The following is a 23,085-nucleotide window of genomic DNA, read 5'->3' on the forward strand; positions in this document are numbered from 1 at the left end:
AAAGAAAAGAAAAGAAAATGCAGAATGACTCAATGTTTTTATGCCAAGTTCTGTGGACAATCTAGTCTAATCCTTGTCCCAGAAGCATATACAGGTGCACCTTAATTTACATTGAGACCATATCCTCATAAGTTCATGTAACACAAGCTTAAAATGCATTTAGTATACCTACCCTAGCAAACATTTTAACTCTTTAGTGAAGTACACTTTAGAGGAACCATTCATTCCCTACCAGGTTATGTGATTGACTGGGAGTGCTGTCCAGCATGAGGAGAGAGAATACTGCATCACGGTCACTAACCCAAGATCAGAGTTCAAAACCTAAAGTAGGATTTACACTGAATGCATATTCCTCCCATACTGTTGGAAAATCAAACAATTGTAAGTTAGGGTTCATCTGTACTTGTGACTATTACACAAGGTAGGAAAGGAACGGCCTGTTTATAGAGAAACAGACAAATGTGAGGCTCAAAGGAAGGCGGGATCACCTGAGTGAGGGGAATGAGCTGATGTGTTACAAAGGGGATGGTTTCCGGGGTGGCCCCTGAAGGACGGATGGCTTTTCCTCTGCTCCAAGTTGCCAAGGTTGTTGCAGCCAGGCAGAGACAGGGGCCCCTATAAAGGTGTGGGCGTGGGAAAGCCATGGCCAAAAACTAAGATAAATACAAGGACACAGGGCTCTTGTCCAATTAGAAACAAATAGGATTTATAAAGTAGGGATAAGTTAGAAGACAGAGATGGTATTTCTAATAATGAAAACCAGTACCTATGTTCTAGGATACCGGGCATTGTATAAAATGGTCTGCATGTGGAGACTCAATCTGGGAAAAGAGATTAGGTCTATTTTTGTTGAAAGATCCTTCATAAAATAGCAAGATCATGAGAGTTGCAATAAAGCAGGTCTGTAGAGATGAAGTACAAAGAAAGGCAAAAGGTAAGGAGCACTTCTGCATCTTTTTGTGTGTTCTTTGCAAGACATGACTTGAATTAAGCATAAGTGAAAATGCACAGTTGGGTTGATTGAAATAATTCATTTTAAACTTTCATATAGCAATCCGCAAAATAGTGTATTTTCTAATTCAAGACAGCAAAACAGACTCTAGGTGGCCTGCACTTTGTCCTGTGCCCTTCCCTGAGATGTAGAAAACAAGAGTCCAGGAAGCCTAAGCCTGTGTTTTACCTGATACAGAAACCCGGGGGCCACAGATGCTTCCCTCTTTCTGCTTCTCTACAGTGAGGCTGTGGACATCTTCTCATATTTTGTGTACCAAGGCATCACCAAACGACTCAAATTTCTTGATTGTTTATGTATTAAACTTCTGTGAAATACTAATCCCATTGTTAACTGTCTTACAGATTCCATTGTGATTGGATTTTGGGTTGGTCTTGCAGTTTTCGTGATTTTCATGTTTTTCGTGCTGACCTTGCTGACCAAGACAGGTGCCCCACATCAAGAGTAAGTCGGGCTGTTCCTGAAGGTCTCTTACGCTCCGCGGGGAGCTGAGGAGCCAGGGCTGGGACTGCTTCCAGTGGGTGTGGAGTAGGGGCAGGTTATGGATTTGATACCTGTATGTGAGGTGGGTTCCCATTTTCCTCCTGGCCATTGGTTTGTGTTGCCCTTTTGAAAATGCTTGTCTTGGGCCTTTCCTCAGTCTTCAGGCTGATCCAGGCCTGATATTTATATTGAAATGTTTGTTAACTGGAATGTATTCTCTCATTACCCTGAAAAGGTTTTATATGACTTTTTAGATTAAAAGCAGTGAAAAGAGACGGTGGCAAAATAGGATGAGAACTAATTTTTAAAACTATTTCAAAAAGCAGAGGAATAACTGTTGCCATGTACTCAGCTAAACCGCTCACTGATGATAACCACTGAGTTAGACAGAGTTTCCTTGGAACTCGCATAAAAAAAGAAACTGCATTTTATGTGATTCTCATCATTCTCATCATCACATCAGAACATGGGTGTAGGTTTTAAACTGGTGAAAGAAATTATTAAATGAAGGGTGTTTATGAAGGGTGCTTACTGAACACTGAGTAACATCAGAGAATATATGCTCAGTTGTGGTGATAAACTCAGAAGTGTCTTAGAGGATGTACTTTTAGAAAAACTCTTCAAAAAAGAAAAAAAGCAAAATAATGTGTTGAGCTCCTTATTAATTGATCCCAACAGGCAACAGATAGCCTGCTCAAATTAGGATGCAGCTAAGGATGTGGGGGAATGTAACTCTTCCATATTGTTGGTGGGAGTGTAAACTAGTGTAACCACTATGCAATCAATGTGGAGATGCCTCAGAAAACTACACATAGAATTTTCATTTGATCCGGCTAACCCCCATCTAGATATCTTCCCCAAAAGAGTTACAATCAGCATATTACATAGAATACATGCATATCCAGGTTTATAGCAGCACATTTTATCTTAGTTACATTTTGGAAACAGTTATATGTCCATCAACAGATGAATGGATAAAGAAAATATGGTATTTATATGCAATGGAGTACTATTCTGCCATAAAGCAAGATAAACTTGAAGACATTTAGATAAATGGAAGCAATTTGAGAATAGACTGTTAAGTAAAATAAATCAGATACATAAGATTAAAGACCTCATGATTTCTTTTATATGAGAAACTCAAAATATATGTATACAAATAAAGAGCAAAATAGAGACTAGATAAACAAGAAGTTCAAATAAATCTCCAAATTACCTATTCCATTGTTTCAAAAATATTTGTATATATATAATATATATATATTAGCTTTCTTCATTTATACTAGCTTCTCCTTCGTTCATTGAAAGTTTTGTGCTATTTTTCTATTTCTTCTTCACAAGAGAGAATTTTTTTGACTACGTCTTATAATCTAAGTAACTGAAGATAATGATACACTGTGCATTATTATTCTCTTTTTTTGTTACAAAATTTTCTTTTTATATTTCTTTTCTTTTCTTTTTTGTACTGGGAATCAAACTCATACCCTTGCACTTGCCAGGCAGGCACTGTGTCTCTGAGCTGTATCCCTGGCCCCAATTTTTTTTTTGTACCAGGAATTGAACTCAGGACTTTGTGCTTGCTAGGCAGGTGCTTGTGCTGCTGAGCTATATCCCCACGCATCCAAAATTTTCTTTTTTAAAGAAATAAAAAATAGATAAAAAATATTTTAAAGGATGAAAAAGAGGATATTCCCAAGTTATGGAGAGGGATAAGGGCGGTGCCGCAGAGCCATGGTGCTGAGGAGCCGTTAGTTCTCATGGGCGATGGGAGAAGCCAGGACTGAAACTCAGGTCAAAGGACGCAGCTGGTCCAATGTGACCTCCCCAGAAAGTGGCCACAAAATAAAGAACAAGGCATCCTACTGCTCCCTGTCGCCTGAACACAACCAGCTGCAGAGGCTCAGTCAAAGTCCCGTTCACCAGAGCACTTAGTAGAACAGGGAGAGTAGAAAGAGACGGTACGAGAGTGAACGGAAGAAATTTCTCACAGATCCTAACATTTTTACACCCTGTGTAAAAATGTGTTTCCTCCATTCCGCACAGCCCGGCAGCAGCATGCTTCCACGATTGCATCTCATCATACTGTCTCTGAGTCTGCTGGTGGTTTCTTCACTCTGCTCTTGATCAAAACAAATGCTTGGGCAAAGGGAATAGTTCTACCCACTCTTCAGATATGTCCAGATATCAGGGAATGGAAAAATCCCTTAAACACAACATTTTAGATGAAAAAAAAAAAAATACCATTTTACTGACACATAAGGAGATATGTGGCTGAGAATCTCTTTTACAGCCCTAAAAAGTCAAGCTCTCCCTTTTTTCTCTGTGTGTCCTAAAAAATACATGCATGTGCCTTTGCTTTTTTATCATACTAGTCTAGGGAACTTGAAAATGTGTGGTTTACAAGAGTAGAAAGAAAAGCTCAGAACAAATTCCGATTAGGGCAAATCTCACAGAGTAGTCAGGCAGATACATTGTAATCTTCCTTGTCGTCAGAGAGAGAGAGAGAGAAAGGTGGGTTTTTACAGGATTACTGAGCTAGAATTTATAGGAGGCAGATGATTTCATGGATGGCAACACCCTACCACAAAATGGAATGTGGCCCCTTGGGTTGGTTAATTTTATGTGTCAACATGGCTAGTCATGATATTTAGATATTTGGTCAAATATTATTCTAGATGTTTCTGGGAAGATTTCTAAGGTGAAATTAAAACTGTACACTGTGAGGTAAGCAAATTACTCCCCCCCCCACGTGGGTGGTCCTTATCTACTTAGTTAAAGGTCTTAATAGAGGAATACTGATCTTCTGGAACAATGAATCCTTGCAGAGGACTAGAACTGCAGCTCTTCCCTGGGCTCCAGCCTGGGCCTATTCCGCAGATTTTGACCTGTCAGCCTTCACAGTCTCATGAGCCTAGTCATTAAAATCTGCACACATACAAACCAACATACACATGGCCTGTTGGTTTTCTTTCTCCGGAGAACCCTGATTATTTCACTTCCAAAAGGTCTGTGTTATGGTGACCCTGGTAACTTAGACTTGTATTCCTAGTTTTCCACTTGGTGGTTTAGTTTTACCACTAGCTGACTTCTCTTTTTGGTAGCAGAATGGAATGCTTCTCAGACTCAGAGCAGCAGTCAGTGGTAACCCTGCATGCTTCTAACAAGGCAAAAGAAGAAACTATTTTATTTTTGATAAAATGATAGATCAGGCCTCAAGGCCACTCTCTCAATGCTTCTGCACACAGTCTGAGCTGGTATAAGCTTTAGCACTGGGAGGGAATGTGCAGTAGGCTAGGTTATGAGACAGTAACAGGTCCTAGAATCACAGTATAACAAAATGCACATCAGTTCTTCCTTTCACTTCATGCCTGCCAGGGTTGGCAAGAGGCAGACAGAAGCTTTTCTGTTGAGATCGGTACTGTCTGCACGCCTCATTCTCCTGGGTTGATGTGACAGGGGTGGTGGGGGTAGTTCTCTGTGAGTCCTGGAGAAGAGCAGCAGACATCCCCGAGCATGAGGAAAGTAGATTGCAGAGGGAAAGAGAGTACTATAAAGCTGGCATCACCTTCCTTAAAAAGCTTTTAGGCTTAAGGTGCAGCTTTGCTGGGGATTATTTTTTCCGTGGAATATTTGCTGATGTGTTGAAGAGGGGAAAATCTCTCATCTGGTGCTTTACAGACACTGAGGATAAAGAACCATTTCCTCCTGCCACTCAGCTGAGGAGCTATTTGCTATGGATACCGCCTCCTCAGAGCATTACGGCCCCATTATCATAAATCTGCCAGATAGAGAGTGATAGCAAGAGCTTGAATTACATTTTTATGTTGAATATTTTGGACTTTTAAAAAATTATCAAGCGTCAGACATCATATACTTTATAGCCTTTTATAGCCATTTCTAAGTGCCCCTCATCCCGGTAGGGGTGTTTTTCATTTGGGGACAAATATAGGAATTCATATGGCCTTATAAAAATGGCAATCACAGTGTATCTGAATTGTAATTTACCTGCATATGGCACTCACTAAGGGAAGGTATGTGCCATTGGAGCTAATAGCGAGAAAACACCAGTGCTTAAAGTCTTTGATAATGACCATGGCCCTGGACCAGCTGGTGAAAAGCAGCTGTAGTGAGTGGTTGCCGAAGAAAGGCTGTCATCGCTAGCTGTCACTATCACTGTCAACATGTAGAATACCGACGTTATGGGTTCACTTTAATCTTTAAAACTTTGTTCAGGAGTTAACTTGTAATTTACCATCAGTGAAGAGGTGTTTACTGAGGGCACAGCAACTGCTGGGCCAAGGGTGGTTCTAAGGCAGTAGAAGCTTCTCTGCCCCGCACAGACTGACATCTCCCTGAAATCGGCACTACCAGTGAAAGTAACCAAAAGACGTTTAGACGGAAGGGTTAGGGCTTATTACATAGAGTAACCTAAATGGTAGTCGTTACTATTTTCTGACTTTGTCTTTGTTTAGCTTAAATACATTTTAAATGCCCCAGGAAGTGACGGCTCCAACTATGGGCTAATTCCACGCTGGCCTGCCCACCATTTGTAATGAGTTGGTGATGACAGGCATTGGCAGACAGAGACTGAACGCAGCAGCACACACTTGATTTGTAAATACTCTCGTAAGTCTGCACCGTCCTTAGGGGAATCACCGCAAGTGTTACCGTCGTGGTCCCTCTGCAGATGGAGTGGGGCGGAGTCTCTCGTCCTGACTTTATAGGTCTTTCTGTCACAGAGGGATAAATATGGGGGTGGCTATGCCTTTCATAGTAGTCAAGGAACTTGGTTTCAGAAGATGTGTGGACGGGCTTGTTGGGTAATGGGAAAGCATAAGCAAAGGCACAGAGAGGGTCAGTCAGGTCCTGGGTGGCTGAACTATAGGATGAGCAAGGGGACTGGTGGGAGCAGATACTGGAAAGCCCAGGTGATGTGAGCATAGGGGTAGGAATATCAGGCAGAAGAGGTGAGGGGTTAATGAACGTTTGTGAGCGTGAGCTGTCTTGGGGACTAGGATATCATTGTGCAGGTGTCCAGGGACTGGATGGGTCCCCCTGTGAGATGGTTTCTGTTCAAGTACAGAGAATTCCATAGGTACAAAGAGTGAAACACCCAGCGTCAGAAGCACCTGAACAGTCTTTATTCTGGGATCAGAGCAATGCAGCAGTCAGTAGGTTAAGTCCAAACCAAAAATGAGGAGTACAGATTCTCACATCAGTGGGGAAGACCTGGGTTTGAGGTTCTATCGGAATAAGCAGGTGTAGTTTTTTAAACCCCAGGAGGACACAGAAGAACCTGCAGACACACTAGCTAGATCTCACTTTCATGGTGACGCCATGTGGAATGAGGGTGAACCTGACAAAAAAGTAAGTAAAGGCGCTGGAACTCTTGGTGACCGTGAATTTTTCTGAGAAACATTCTTTAGAGTCTTTCTGGATCATAGCTGTAACATGCATCAGTTGCTAGCTCAGTCTGCATCTTCCCATTTCTGGTCCTTTCAAGTGTCTAGGCGTTGAAGCTTGTTGCTTTGCTTGTAAATAAGCTTAGTTAAGGTGGAATTCAAGGTGTTTGGGCTTTGTGATTTTTGATTTTTATCAGGATAGCTTCCGCTATGGGATGGCAGATTGATTTTAAGCTCTCTAACCTGCTCTAGTATTGTGGGTGTTGGTGAGCAATCATTTTTCCATATGTGTCTGAATTTGAGAAGATCAGGCTATAGCCAGCCCTCTCCTGTCTGTCAAGGGAACATACCTCCTGTGGAGGGCTAACTGGGTCATAAGATCAGAAAGATTCCTGAAAACTGAAGGCAATATCTAGCTGCAGTCTTCTTGCTATTTAGTGCTTTTAATATTCACTGTGTTAAATATTTAAGGATATTCTCAGGTGTGGCTCATGAGGACCAGGCTGTTTTAAGATTGGGGATCTTTTGCCAGGTGTGGTGGTGCACACCTGTGAGCCCAGCACTTGGAAGCCTGAGGCATAGTGAGTTCAAGGCCAGCCTGAACTACATAGTGACACTCTGACTCGAAAAAACTAAACAACAGCAACATAAAAAGACTGGGGGCATCTAAGGGTAGTGTTTGAGTCCATTCATACCAATACATAGTAGGAAGTCTCCCCAACATCTGAGTCCCTGCAGCCTCCCTGGCTGGCCAGTTGTGGAAAGTGCAAGATGCCTGCTGGTCCATGAGCTCCAAGAACCATCAGATGAAGCCCTGTGCAGAGTTTAGGGTTTGGGGAGTGTTATGGGAAGAAGAGACAGGGTGGCTTCCTGTAGCCAAATACAGATGCAGGACAGAGATGGGTTGATGGGTTGATGTGTCTGTCGGGCCTCCTGTGTCACTGATTCTGAAGTTTACACTCAGGCTCAACCATTTCTCCATTAACATTCATGTGCTTTTGCTTCTGGCCTTCACTGGGCATGTCCTTGAACTGATTTCCAACCCTGTAGAAGCTGTAGAAGAGGTGTTCTGTCAAGGGAAGCATTGCTCTAGTTCATGAAGATCTCTTCACGACTGATTCATTTATTTAACAAAAGTGTACTGAGCAGCTGTTATATGCCTAGTGCTATTTTAGGTACTGGGAACATCCACAAGAAGCACACAGTGCTTGCCCTCAAGAGCTCATTATCTTAATGATGGTGACAGGTAAAGAAATGGGCACAGTACAGACTGAGGAGACAAATGAGAGAAATACCCTAACCCAGAATGGAAGTCAGGGAGGGTTTCCTGCTGGAGGTGGCTCCATAGGTAGAAGGGCAAAAGCATTAGGCACGTGAGTGCAGTTCCTCAGTAAGGCAGAGTAGCTGACTGCAGAATAATCTCGCAGATAGCAATTGTAAATCTGAACACAATATAAAAGGAATCATTGGAATATATTAGAGAGTGAACATGAGAAGATAGAAGCGAAAGGGCTTTGGCCCTTGAAAGAAGGAAACTGCATTAGCTTGTGTCTCTGGCTATGTGACTTTCTACCCAAAGTCTGCTAGTCTGCAGGCATGGTCCATTTCTCCGTATACTTAGGTTTTCTCTAATTTCCCTTTGTTTTTAAAATTTTCCAGTGTACAAGTCTTCAACATACTTTGCAAAATTTATTCCTAAGTAATTGTTGATGCTACTGTGGAGTTTTATTTTTATTTTCTTATTGTTCATTATACATATGTAGAAATATAATGACTTTTGTGTAAGGTCAGTTGAAAGGAAATTTTTTTTTTTCGTCTTTTTGAGACAGGGTCTCGCTCTGCAGTTCAGGCTGGCCTTGAGCTCACTTTGTAGCCCAGGCTGTCTTGAATTCTCAATGATTTTCCTGCCTCAGCCTCCTAGTGCTGGAATTGTGGATGTGTGCCACCACTCCCAACAGGAAATTTATTTTTAAACAACTGGATAAACTGCTATAGGAACCACTGGATCAACTCAAGGAAGGTAATCCTTGGCTCCAATTTCAACATGGATAATATCCTTTGATTTTTTTTTTTTATTTTTAAAATTTTTTTATTATTTGGTTTTTCTCCGGTACCGGGAACCAAACTCACGACCTTGCACTTGCCAGGCAGGCACTTTGCCGCTGAGCTAAATCCCCAGCCCTGGATCATATCCTTTGAGTAACCAATTCTAGAGCAATCCTTTCCAATAGAACTCATAAACAGAATCAGCTAAAAAATGTATACACACTTCAGCAGTTCACCATACTAATAAATGTCTGGAAGCTAATGGCCACCACTTTGAGCAGCACTTGTCATTGTAGAGGCCAGATGTAACTTGTATGATTAATCTCATGATGTCTCAATGAATTTAGTGTTAAAATATTTGTACAATTTTTTTTCTTTTCCTAATGCATACTTTTTTTGGCAGACTGTATGTCAGACAAAGGATTTATATTTAGGATATACTATAAAACTTCTAGAAATCAACAACCTCAATCTAATTTTCTAAGTGGGCCACAGACACAGACACATTAGAAAACATAAACCTATTTGTTTATGCACATTAAAATCACCAACAGATGCTATTTCACTTCCATTAGAATGACCAGCATTGAAAAGACTAATAACACTAGGTGTTGGCAAGAATGTAGAGCAAGCTGTAATTCTCATACACGGTGGTGGTAATATAAAATGGTATGGCCACTTTGGAAAACCTTTGTTAGTTTCTTAAAAAGTTAAGCATACATGCTGGACATGGTGGTGCACACCTGTAATCCCAGCACTCAGGAGGCTGAGGCAGAAGGATTACAATGAATTTGAGGCCAGCCAAGGCTAAAAGTAAGTTCAAAGCCTGGCTGAACTATATAGCAAGACCCTGCCTAAGAAAAAAAGTTAAACATTCATCTCCTATGTGACCCAGTAATTCTGTTCTTAAGTATTCTATTCTAAATCAGTAAAATACACCTACCCACAAAGACACATTTCAATAATGTTCCTGGTGTCTTTGTTCATAACAGTTCCAACTTAGAAACAACACAAATGCCTTTCCAACAAGAGAATGAATAAACAAATTCTAGTGTATTCATACAATGGAATATTATTCAGCAAAGAAAAAAATAAACTATTGCTACATGCAACAACATGAGTGAATCTCAAACATCCTGAGCAAAAGAAGTCAGGCACAAAAGACTATATACTGTATGATACCATTTATATGAATTTGAAGAATAGGCTAACCTAATCTTTGGTGAGAAATACCAGAACAGATTGCCTGTAGTGGGTGGCTATAAACAGGAAATTTAAAGGCAGGCACAATCAATTAGTAGAAATAAAAAATCAAAACATTATTGCCTAAAGTGGTAGAAGTTGAATGGAAGGACGATGTGTTCTAGGATAAAGTACATGTTCTATATTTTGATCAGGATGGTAGTTTCATAGGTATACATATTAATAAAAGCCTATTGAATTTTATTTTATATTTAAGACCTCTGTATTTCAGAGATCTTACTTAGAAATTTTACCCAGTGGTGCTATAGTAACTGAATTGAATAGTGAATAGTAACTGAATCGAAGCAAGTGGTATTCATGGTCATAGATTTTCTTTATAAAGTAGCCCCCCCTTATCTATGGGGCATGTTTCAAGACCCCCAGTAGATGTCTAAAGCCACAGGTAGTACTGATCCCTTTGTGTTTTTTTCTACATACACATCTATGAAAAAGTATAACTTATAAACTAGGCATAGTATGAGATTAACAACAACAATAATGAAGTAATACAGTTATAAAAATATTCTGTAATAAAACTTATGTGAATGTGCACTCCGTCTCTCTCAACTGCCACAGGGTGGGTAGCATCTACAACATGGATACTTTGGATAAAGTGATGAGTCACGTCCCCCAGAGGGGGGACTGCATGAGACTTCATTGTGCTACTTAGAATGTCAATTTACAACTTACAAATTATTTCTGGAATTTTCTGCTAGACTGCAGGTAACTGAAGCTATGGATGATGAAAAGGCAGATGTGAGGGAGTACTGTAAAAATCCTTTAGTTTATCAGTTAATGGGAGGGAGGGAGGGAAGGAAGAAAGGAGAGAGTGGGGGAATATTGAGTTTAACCAGACTGTAAGAGTACAAAGATGAACTTTTCTCTGCTTTTAGGGGATTGAGACAAATTGTACTGATGTCACCCAGAGATCACTGAGACAAAGCTAGAACAGGCAGAGCACCAGTTTAGCACAGTGGGGCAGGAGCTTTTGTGTGCACTGCCCCGGCTGTGCCCTGGGGAGGGACAGAACTCTTGCCAAGGATGGGAGATGTCTGGGTTTCAGGTCTGCCGTGCTGCTCATATGGAAAAGGAAAAGCAGAACGCCTGTTTCTCAAAGCTTTATTGGCCCTGGAATCTGGGAATGGTTTGGGTTCAAGCAATCTTAATTGTACTCTTTCTAAACACTTTAAACCTCTTTCTTCCCTTGACATTTTAGCTTAGTAAGTTTCAGGTTGCTGGCACTTTCATCCTTGTTCTCAAAATTATCTCTAAATTCTACATAAATGACATAGTGAATGAATATTATACTCGGGTAAAATTTTGATCTTCACAACACAGTTGTTTCCTGAGTGATGAACTTAGTTCAGTATTGTTGTTATTTAACAACAGCAACAAGGCTTCTGAGAGGAATTCTGCATCTGGTGTTAGCCAGGCAGGAAATCACATTAGGCAGCGACCTGAAATTCCATGCCTTAGGTAGCTGCATTGCAAAGCCCCTAGGGGTGCTGACCTCTGACCTCTGATTCTTGATAATTTGGAAGTTAGAGATGTAGATCAGATTGCCCACTCCTGTAAATTGAATCCGTGTTGCCCTGCCCATTAAGAATTTGGTTTTAAGCACTTGGTCCTGAGTGTTAGGAAGAGATTTAAGAACAGGAATCACTGAGAAGATTACATATCCATGGAACATAGTCTGTGCAGCCTGGTTTGGGCAGGTTCTGTTCTGTGTTTGGAAACGTGTAGATGTGATTCTTGTTCTTGTGGGGTCACTTTATAAAGTCTGGTGGTAAAGGAAGTGGGGGATGGATTTTTTGGTTTACCCTTGCTTTCTTTCATGCACTTGTCATACTGAGAGTTATTTTATTCACTCATTCCTTACCATTCTTTACCATTCCTTACTCCTTCCTTACCATTCACTGCTAATTTGTTTTTGTTTGTTGGGGGGAGGCTTGATTTTGGTTTTCTTTTGAGACAGTCTTGGTGTGTAGTTCAGTCTGGCCTTGAACTCAAATTCATGGCAATCCTCCTGCCTCAACCTCCTGAGTGCTGGGATTACGGAGCATTGACTGTTGTTAATTTCTCTCACACTAAATGAAACAAGAAATCAGGCTCTTGGGATTTATCTCCACTGGTTTCACAAACTGCCTATGCAACTCAGGTGGGCAATTTGACTGCTCCTTACCTTATACATTTGTAATATGGATATAAAATCCTTGCCCAAGGTGACCACACTGCTCAGTTTTGAAAATCAAGTGAAATAAATGGATATTACAGTGCTTTGACAAACAGTAAGTGACAAATAGTCCCATTGTATGTATTATGTTGCTCAGGCCAGTGTCATGTATGCCAGGGTTCCTGAGTTTCAGTATCACAATGATCCTTGGGAATTATCTGAAAATACTCATTGCTTAGTCTACCTCCAAAGGGCCTGAGTTCCTGTAAGCCAGAAATTTGCATTTTAAGAAGGATTTTAAGTAACTCTGATGCAGCAGGTCTAAGGATCCACCGATATACACCCATGTACATGCACAATGTTGGAGGAGTCTTTAGCAAAGTGTCTTTAGGATAATCCAGGAGCTCTCATCTGAGGCATTTGTTATGAGTTTATTTGTACATGTTCAAAAGTTATGTCTCTTATTTCTGTTTTTCTGTCTGCTCTGGCTACCCAATAGGGGATTAGTGGAAATATGCTGGCCGCCCTCCATACCAAAAAAAAAAAACCCAAAAAAACTGAAAAAAAGAAAAAAAAACTATGACCCTGCAGGCGAATAAACTGCAATCTTTTGTTTTCATTTTCTTTACAGCAATGCAGAGTCTTCAGAGAAGAGATTCCGGATGAACAGCTTTGTGTCAGACTTTGGAAAACCTCTGGAACCAGACAAAGTGTTTTCCCGCCAGGGCAATGAAGAATCTAGATCTCTCTTTCACTGCTACATCAATGAAGTAGAGCGCTTGGACAGGGCCAAAGCTTGTCAGCAGACCACAGCTGTGGACAGCGATGTGCGACTCCAGGAAGCCATCGGAGGCAGCAGGAGGGCAGAGGAGGAGCTGAACAGGCTCATGAAGTTCGACATCCCCAACTTCGTGAACACGGACCAGAACTCCTTTGCGGAGGATGATCTTCTGATTTCGGAACCACCTATTGTTCTAGAAAATAAGCCCGTTTCCCAGACCTCACACAAAGACCTGGACTGAGAAGCATTTCCGTGTCTTTCTGCAGATGTAGGCTCTGTCTTTATGTAGCAAGAAAGCTCCATTCACCCAACTGTGCGCGTATGCGAGAGAGACAGAGAAGAGAGCATCCCTCAAGATACCGCTAGAGGTTTTCATTGTTCGAGTTCATTGTGCTTTGTTTGCCTTTTAACACATTGGAGTTTTTTGTTTTTTGGGGTTTTTTTGGAAAGTATTTGCACTATCGTATCCTCCTTGTTGAAGATTTGTCCAGATAGGTCAGGACTCTTGAATGAGGATTCACATATTGCATTCCAGTCTGGCTCTGCCACGCTCATGCTGTACCTTTAGGAGCTTTGCTTCTCGGGGCTGCAACTGTTTTAGCGGTCAGTGATGTCTGGAGTAGGTGATGTCTCCTAGCGCTAACACTTGGTGAGTGGATGACTTTGCAGCCAAGGCAAGCAGAGATACACATAAAGCAGTCTAAACAAGGGCACCCGCTCCTGTCTCCCTGTACCTTCGACTCAGTCCTTAATTGAGCCACACTTTAGTGAAGAGATCTTTACACACTCAGGACCACGTGGTCACCGTGGTGAACATTTCTGCTGGGTTTTGCAGAAACAGCTTTTTAGAGGTTCTTCAGTCCCCACGCCCTGTCCCTCTCCGAGTGAGTACTGACTCATGGTGTATCACGTGGCACCTCTGTCCCCAAGAAATGTAGTGAAGGTTGTCCTCTGAATGAGCGGGTATCTTCTGTGTGTCTCTGTGTTGGTGTATTTGTGTCACGCTGCCGTGCGATTGGCTTTGGAACAAGGAAAACACTAGTTGCCGTGCTGTCTATGCAGGCGATTGGTCTTTGAGCTGAGATGGCCTGTGGGTTTTACACACCGCACTAACAGATTCTCAGGGTGGTCTGGACTGTGTTAACACGAGAGCATCACAGAATTAATTCACGAAGGAATCAAACCTGTGCACTGGTATTGAAAACAACTTGGTTTTACACACACAGCCAGTTGCATGCATGGCCAGCTGCTAATCTCGGGCAGGCAGTTTTCATTATGAATTTGTTTACCACCTATGTGCTTAAGCTACAAAATAAATATATATGATTGCACGGGAATTTTCTCTGGTTCTTTACTTTCAGAATCCACTCTTTTATTTTTTTACACTAGTTTATGTCTGAGGTGCCTTCTAACTTTTTTTAAGTGGAAAGTGTTGACTGTCATTTCTGGGATCCTGGTTATCACAATCATGCATGAGATTTTACTTAGGAATTATTCCACCAAAATAAAATCCTTGCCCATGTCTTTTAAGGAAAGTATTATTTTTTAAAACTCCTAACAGTAGAACAAAGCATGGGATAGTTAGTGTAATTACAACTACTGTAGCAGGGTGTGGTTTATACAAGTAATCTCAGCTACCTAGGAAACTGGGAAGGGAGGATCCCACGTTCAAGGCCAGCCTCAGCAACTTAGCAAGATCAGATCTCAGAATAAAAAGGGCATGGGGTGTAGCTCAGTGTTCCCTGAGTTCAATACCCACAGTGAAAAAAAAAAAAAACTTTAATAAGTTCTTATAAATAGATACTATTTTCATGAATATTTTTATGCAGTAGAATAAGAACAAGAATGCAGGTTTTATTAACATAGTATGAGTATTATTATTATTCATAATTTACTTACCCAAACATAAATGATAGGCTATTTCTTATTAAGATTGAAAGCTATCTCAGAGGTACCTCTTTTCAGCAGTAGATTTAGCAGAAAACTGAAAGATATTTAAAAGTTGGTAAAACACCATGACTATGCCATCTTATGAACTAAAGGTTAAAAATTGTGAAGGGTCTAAATCTGCATTCCTCCTGTAATGTAGCCTGTCCCAGTCTCACAGATACATTTCCTAGAAGATACAAGATGCCAGGTTGGGTACCAAGCTGTCATGAGAGCGCAGCAGACTGCATGCACTCCAGGTACATATTGGCTCCTGCATGTACTCCAGGTACCGGCTGTTTTCTATTGCTACTGTAACAAACTATGACAAATTTACTGGCCACACAAATTTAGCCCCTTATCGTTGTAGAGTACAAATGTCTAACAGTCTCACGGGCTAAGAACAAGGGATGAGCAGAGCCGGGTTCCATCTGGAGATTCTACGGGGGAAGCCATTGTCTTGCTTTTCTTCAGCTTCCAGCTGCAGTCACACTCCTTGGATCATGGCCACGTATCACCATGAAATCTTTTTCCCATTTCCAGGTCTGTCTCTGCCTGCTCTGCCTCCCTCTTAAAAGGACTCTGGTGATTTACATGGGATTACCTGACATCATTTCTCCATCTCAAAACCCTTCCCTTGATCACATTTGCAAAGTCCCTTTGCTAGATAAGGTAATGTTCCAGGTTGCAGGGATGAGGGCGTGGAAAATTCTGGAAGCCATCAGCATGTCAGTCTTCCTTTGGCCACAAAGGTGGATGTCCATCCCACATGTTAAGGATATTCACCCCACCCCACCACACTCCACAGTCTATTATAGCGTCAAAGTCCAATATGTTATCTAAATCTTGTCAGCTAACAACTCCCAAATCTCATTACCTTGACCTCTAAGTCAAGAAGGGTGAATCCTGCATAAGATCCAACCTGGGGAAAACACAGTCTCTGCCTATGGACCAGTAAAACAAGAAAAGAGGTTATTAGCTCCTTCAGTATAATGGGGTGACAAGTGTATATTCTCATTTAAAAAAAAAAAATGACAAGGCCAGGGATATAGCTCAGTGGCACAAGTGCCTGCCTGGCAAGTGCAAGGTCCTGAGTTCAATTCCTGGTACCCCTGTAGTGCATTGATAATTGGTGGTTAACTTACAACGCCCAGCTGAACTGAGTAAGTAAGCATGGTTCGGGGGTGTGGGAGGCCCACCTGGGGATTGTTGCCAGCAGCAAAAGAGGCAGAGCTGGAGAAGGAGAAAAAGGCTGTTGGGAGCTGAGACTTGCTGTTGGGAGCTGGTAGAAGCTGTAAGGAACTGTTGGTTGTTTTGGAGGAGCTCGTCATGCTGGTGATGAACTGGCTGTTTTCATCCTCTGAGGAGCTTGGGACCTCTTTGGCACTGAGAATGGCTTTGGTTCACTTTGGGGAAGCTCTGGTCCTCACTTTGAGCATCGCTTCTTGGCTCCAGAGGGGAAGATAGTGCACTGCCAGTCTCTTGGAGAAGCTTTTTGTATTGGATTCCCTGATGGAAACTCGGCCATCTTGATCATTAGGACCTCACTGTTGCTGAGGATGGCTGTGGTACCTTCCAAGGGAGCTCTGGTTCTTCTGAGCATGGCTTCCTGGCTCCAGTGCAGATCCCTCAGCCTGCTAACACAGGTCCTTCATCTTGCTGGCACAGACTTCCTAGATTCCACCACCGACCTTGGGCCTTTGAGGTGGAGATCCGTGAAACAGGCCTGCAATGAGATATTGTTATGGGCTCTGGGCCTCCAGTTGGATTTGTGAGAGGCACTGTTATGAGCTGTAGGTCTTAAGCTATACTCATGCAGGACATTTCTGTGGGATCCAAGCCCTCGGCTGGATTCTTGGTCTATAGTCTGTGGACAGATTTCCTGCACTCTTTTGTATATTGTTCTTTGGGTGACTATTATAAATAATCATCTAAAGTATGTGTCCTGTTTTATATTATTGTTTCCCTTTGGCAATAAGCCCCAAACCAAAACACCCAGAAACAAAAGAAAAAAGTCACCAGTCCCAAGAAATTTCAAAATTGAACTGAGAAATTTCTATTGGGTTTCAAAGCCTGGAAATTGTGTTAAAGGTGCGGAGAGGAGAGAGACCACCCGCGCAGGCTTTGTGTAAACAACCATGCTGTTTATTCACTCTGGTGGGATGGCCTGAGTTCTGTTTGGGAGAGGAATCAGCAGGAAGCAAGGGTAGAACAAACGCTTTAAAGGGAAGGGGAGGAGTTTGCTGCCTTGAGGAATTTGGGGGAGGAGATAGTGTGGTTGTGCTTCTCCCAATGGGTGGTGCAGATGCCAGCGCGGTGGTCACACCTCTCCCTGCAGAGGGCGCTGATGCAAACGAACTTCCTGGAAGGAAGGGCCATGCGGCATGGTGTGCTGAGCTTTTCCCACTGGATGTGACAGAAATAATCTTCCGTACTTTGTGGCTTCATCTCTGAGGCTACAGTTCTGCTTTTAGAATCACCCTTCTTTTGTACTGAAGGGTATCTGGGTGTACTGAGTGGTTTTACTAGCCTGCTTCCTGCTTGTAGAATTTTCGGAGTCTGATAGCCGTCTTTTGTCCTCTGTCCTTTTCGATTCAAGTTGGAGTGTTACCGCGCATCGCTTTTATGAATGTTCTGAGTCTCCTGAATTCATTCCATTAGAAAGGAGGCTTTTCCAGACCGTCCTTGAAAAATCTTATCTCTAGTCCTAGATTTTTTTCAATTGAAGGGATCATAAATCATACCCCTAGTACTTACAAATAACCCCTGCATCACTAGATATTCTTTTACTCCTCTCCAGACTCTAGCAAAAGGTGTTCAGTTACATTCTTCACTTTCTCTCTAGAGCATGCTTTTCCTCAAACTTTTAGAGTATTTTGAAACTGAACAGTCTGATAATTTTCCAAAACATGAGGTCCTGATTCTTTTCCATGTAACAGCTCTCCCTGGGCCAGGGATATAGCTCAGTGGCACAGCGCCTGCCTGGCAACAGTGAGGTTGTGAGTTTGATTCCTGGTACCAAAAACAAAACAACAAAACAACGGCTCTTCTTTCAATTTATTTCGCTTTTACTATAAGCAACAAGAAGAAATCAGGTCTCATGTTTAACACTTTGCTTGGAAATCTACATAGCTAAATATCCCAAGTTAATTGTTTATGGGTTTTGCTTTTTACATAACTGCAGAACGTAATTCACTTAAGCTTTCTGCCACTATGTAACAAGGACCCCCTTTTACCTGGTTTCTTTTTTCCCTCTCTTCTTTCTTTTTTGTTTTGTTTTGTTGGTTTATTTGTTTTGTTTCTTGAGGCAGGGTCTTGCTATGTACCTCAGGCTGGCCTTGAACTTACTATTTGTCCAGGCGGGCAAATCCATCTGCCTCAGCCTCTCAAGTGCTGGTATTACAGGCATGCACTACACACCTGGCTTTTCTCTGGTACCTAATAACATCTTCCTCATTTCCATCTGAACCTTCACCTGCATGGCTTTTTTTTGTTTTTTTTTTGTTTTTTTTTTTTTGGTTTTTCTCCGGTACCGGGAACCGAACTCACAACCTTGCGCATGCCAGGCAGGCGCTTTGCCGCTGAGCTAAATCCCCGGTCCCTGCATGGCTTTTAAAGTCCGTATTTCTACCAAGAGTACGTTCCTGATGATTTGGGCGTTTCATAAGACATACCTTTCTTCTCTTGCAATGCTTATCATTTCCCTCTGAGCCTAACAATCATTAGGATTCTAGTGACAGTCCCCTTAAAGCAGTCTAGGCAGTTTCTGTCAAAATTTTTCCAGTCTCTGACCATTGCCTAAATCCTATTATTTTAGGTATTTGTTACAACAGCAGTGGAAAACCAGTGTAATTTTCCTGAACCCCAAGTCTCAAAGCGGTGGAGGGGATTCAGGTGCAGGTTATGTACCAAGCATGAGCTGACCTCACAGCCCAGGAGCCCTGAGACCAGGCAACCCCATGTTTTGGCGGTGGGCTGTCAGCAAACCTGCTTGATCTTTGCCCCAGAAGGAGTTATCATTTTCACACTGGCCAGCAAGTGAGCCTGCCTGCCGATCCAGAGGGACACATGATCTCCATTTTCCAAGGGTATTCTCTCTCCAAAGATCATGTGAGACGAATCTTTGTGTCTCCATTATTAATAAGATGTACTGAAACTGAGAGTTCCTTGGAGAACCATCTCCCAAACCTAAAACTACCACAGAATATACTGTATAAGACATCTGGGGTTTTATAAAGAGAGAACTTTGAAGAAATTGCGAAAATAATTCAGATGATTTTTTAAATGCCTGAATTTATCTCCCAGAGATGTACAACCATCTCAGGTTAAATCCATGAATTTTTTCACAACTAAAGCTGCCAAGAGTTTGCCTAAGCATATATTGTGTACATGCGCTATCTTATTTCTATGGAAATGGTCTTCATGGTAGGACAACAATACCTCACGCTGAGGTAGATAGATGACATTTTTTAAAAGCAGGCAAAAAAAGGGCAAGGTATTCAGGATTTTAAAATTGTACTTAAAATGAAATAAAAAAATCTCAGGACATCAAAAGTTGCTCAAGCCTTTTTCTTTCCCAAGAAACTTACTAAAAAAAAGAAAAATGAAAACAAACAAACAAAAACAACCTAAGGGTTTTAAAGACAGAGTAACATAAATTGGGCCCTAGAGCCGTCCTTTTCACCTATAAATTCACTTCCTCCATCATGAGGGAAGCAGCAATATTAATGCACAGCATAGCTCAACTCCAAACACATGTAAATGTCCTGTGTCCTGACGTAGCCTGCCAGATGGGTAACCTGACAGACAATAGAAAAGCACATCCTAGATCATCCCCGAGTCCCCATAAATACATCCAATTCTGCCTCATGCACTTCTGTCTTTCTTGAGGCCCGTGCTCTGTTTGACTGTGAACCTTTTCATTTCTGCTTAATAAACCCCTTCCTATGCCTCTTCCTGACTAGTCCTGAAAATTCTTTATCTGTGACAGGAGTCAGGTAACCTCCAACATTCAATGTTTAGAGTGGCTTAGGTTCCTTATCTCAGTTCCAGGAAACTCTTCAAACCCATTTTGGTGACAGTGTCACCCAGAAATAGTGTACCGTGGAAAAAGAAAGTCATGATGTCCAGGCCAGGCACACAGACGCCTGCGAGGAAGTGACCTCCTGCAGCCTGTAATCAGGGATAGAGTTGGCAGCTTCTGCTGATTTTTAAGGCAGATACATTGGGAGTATAGGGAAAATGTTCTTGTTTTTCTAAGAGTTGGGGCTTTTGAATAAATTTTGCTAAAAATGTATTATCCTGGGCTAAAAGCAAACCTTGCAAAGTTAACTTACAGTTGTATAACTAGGAAGAGAACTCTAGAGAACTGTGTTGGACCAACGAGTTCTATTTACATTTCAAGGGCAAATAAGTGCTAGGCCCTCCAGAGATACAGGGGAAATGAATTTACATTTCCAGGATCTTTTCTACCTGTTGTCTATGGGTCAAAGGCTTTCTCCCTTCTATTCTTTATCTTTCTCCTGTATATAAGTAGAAAAACTATTTTTCTCCATTATCCACCTAGCATACAAAATTTGTACATTTAGGAGATTTTTGTCCAGGTTTCCCTGTGTCATTTCAGGGATAAGAATTGGAGTTTGGAGGATTGTGTGGTTATGGTTCACTTTTTAGATGAATAATAAAATAAGATCTGACCCCAATTACTTTGGATGTGCATTCATAATGAAATTGTAATAGATGAATATTAAAACTTAAAGATAGTGTTAGACTTCATTCCAAAGCCATTTTTTTTAAAGAGTAAAAGAAGGATAACATAGTAATGGGGGGGGGGCTTACCAAATTACAGACAAAGTGGTAGGAAATTATCAATGGTTGTTGTTTTACATATTGCTATCTACAAGATAGTTTCTCAGGAAAACAAATAGACAAATAATAGTGAGTTACAGACAAAAGAGGTAGATTATCAATAGTTGTTGTACTATACTTTGGTATCTTCAAAGTGGCTTCTAAAGAAAATAAATAGAGCTATACATGAGTGACCAATTGAATAATCATTAACTATTCTCAATGGTTGTTGTAGGAAACACATAATAATAAACATACATCCATTTATGAAATAACATAGGAACAATACAAACATTACAGAGTTATGGACAGATTAGCAGGAAAATATCAATGGCTGCTGTAATACATAGCGGTATCTTCAAAGTGGTTTCTCAGGAAGACAGAGATATGCAAGAAAGGTCTAACAAGTAGTTATAGCCTAAGGGTTGTCAAAAATAGCATATTACCTCCTCACCAGTGACTCCTTTCACTGAGGTGTGACGGCTGGAAGGAAGGCCAGCATTGAAAAGAAGACCAAGAGACTTGCACCTGTGTCTAGCAACAGGTTGTTTTCTTTTTCCTCCATAGTCATGATTACCTGGGGCTCTTCCATGGAGATGACAGTCTGGCCAGAGGGAGAAGGCAGAGTATGCCCCAGGCCCCCTCATTCCTGTTGGACTAACTGGTAGGATGGGTCTGAGCTCTGGGGCCTCGGCTTCAGAGGGCAACCCAATCTCCAGTGGCCATCTTTGCATTCAGGGCATGGCCCAGGGGGCTTCTTAGGGCAGTTCCTCTTGAGGTGGCCTGGCTTTTAACAGTGGTAGCAGATGAATGTAGTTGGTGAGTTCTTCTCAGGGCCCTGAGAATCAGGCTTAGGGTCTGTTTCTCTTGGTGCTGCAGCAAAAGAAGCTGCTTTTTCTCAGTCTCTTTGTTTTCTCTCCTTGGCCTCCTCCCCATCACAGCTATAGAATACTGTGGAGGCAATTCTTACTAACATCTCAAGTGAGCCATCTGGGGCGAAAGCCATTTCTTGTAGCTTTTTCTTTCCAGTCTCCCATCCCATTGGGACCACACAATCACTTAGCGTCCTCTCCCCAACTTTCAGCACAGGCAGCAGGAATCTTAGTGCAGACCTCTCCGGAGCTTCATGAGCTCCTCCTCTGCAGCCTGTACTGTCAGGGAAAGAATCCAAAGCAATTTTTTTGATAGCAGAATAAGGCTAAGTATAAGTGTTGGAGAGTTTGTGCATGCAAATCTGCCTGAGTAGTATATGCATGGAGCCTAAGAACTAGAACAAAGACTTTGGAAACACCAACCTTTGATTTTGAGAGAAATGTGTGAGGATGAATTGCATTAAGGATATAAATCAAAAGACTATTATAGTAATAGTGTTTATAATAATAGTGTTAAGTCACGTGGAAGCAGAGTCTGACCTCAGGACTGTTGAAGTGAATTACCAGGACAGAACTACTGGAAGAAGGAAAGGGGCCGGAAGGACCCCAGGCAGGACAAAAGCTAGCAGGAATGACATCTCACCGCAGACTTATGCTGATCTCACAGGAAGCTCTCCAGCACACACAGCTTGTGGTGGACTGACAACTGATGGTCAACTCGTAACACCCACCTGAACTGAGCCAGCATGGTACTAGGTGTGGGAGGCCCACCTGAGGACTGCTTCCAGCAGCATAAGAGGCAGAACTGGAGAAGAAGGGAAGCTGTAGGGAGCTGCTGGCTTTTCTGATGAACTTGGCATTCTCATTGTCAAAGGAGCTCGGGACCTTACTGTCACTGAGAATGGCTATGGTTCATTTTGGGGTAGCACTAGTCCTCACTTTGAGCATCACTTCCTATCTCTGGAGGGGAAGGTGGTATACTACCCAATCTCCTGGAGAAGCTTGTCATGTTGGCTTTTGTATTGGTTTGGGGCTTATTTTTGCAAGGTGAACAATATAATACAGGACATATATTTTATAAGATTATTTATAATGGTCACCCAAAGAATGATATACAGAAGAGTGCAGGAAATCTGTCCACACATAAGACCAAGGAATCCAGCTGAAGGCCTGGATCCCACAGAAATGTCCTGCATGAGTCCAGCTTAAGACCTAGAGCTCATAGCAATGTCTCCCAGGAGTCCAACTGGAGGCTCAGAGCCCATAACAATATCTCATTGCAGGCCTGTTTCATGGATCTG

The 23,085-nt window shown here is 41.8% G+C and overlaps 1 protein-coding gene across 4 annotated transcripts in view; it reads left to right on the forward strand.

Annotated features, from left to right (window-relative positions):
* The window catches only part of Mrap2 (melanocortin 2 receptor accessory protein 2), a 46,558-nt gene extending 32,082 nt beyond the window's left edge, over positions 1 to 14,476 (forward strand). For all 4 annotated transcript variants that reach the window (XM_013510708.1, XM_005377696.1, XM_005377694.2 and 1 more), the window contains exons 4-5: positions 1,357 to 1,456; positions 12,990 to 14,476. In XM_013510708.1, coding sequence (XP_013366162.1) covers positions 1,357 to 1,456; positions 12,990 to 13,380 — 491 coding nt within the window. In that variant the 3' untranslated portion in view covers positions 13,381 to 14,476. The remainder of the gene's footprint in view (positions 1 to 1,356; positions 1,457 to 12,989) is intronic.
* Positions 14,477 to 23,085: the final 8,609 nt, after the last annotated feature.

The sequence above is a fragment of the Chinchilla lanigera genome, unplaced genomic scaffold (assembly GCF_000276665.1).
Source record: "Chinchilla lanigera isolate Chin_1 unplaced genomic scaffold, ChiLan1.0 scaffold00010, whole genome shotgun sequence".
In the NCBI taxonomy this organism is placed as follows: domain Eukaryota; kingdom Metazoa; phylum Chordata; class Mammalia; order Rodentia; family Chinchillidae; genus Chinchilla; species Chinchilla lanigera.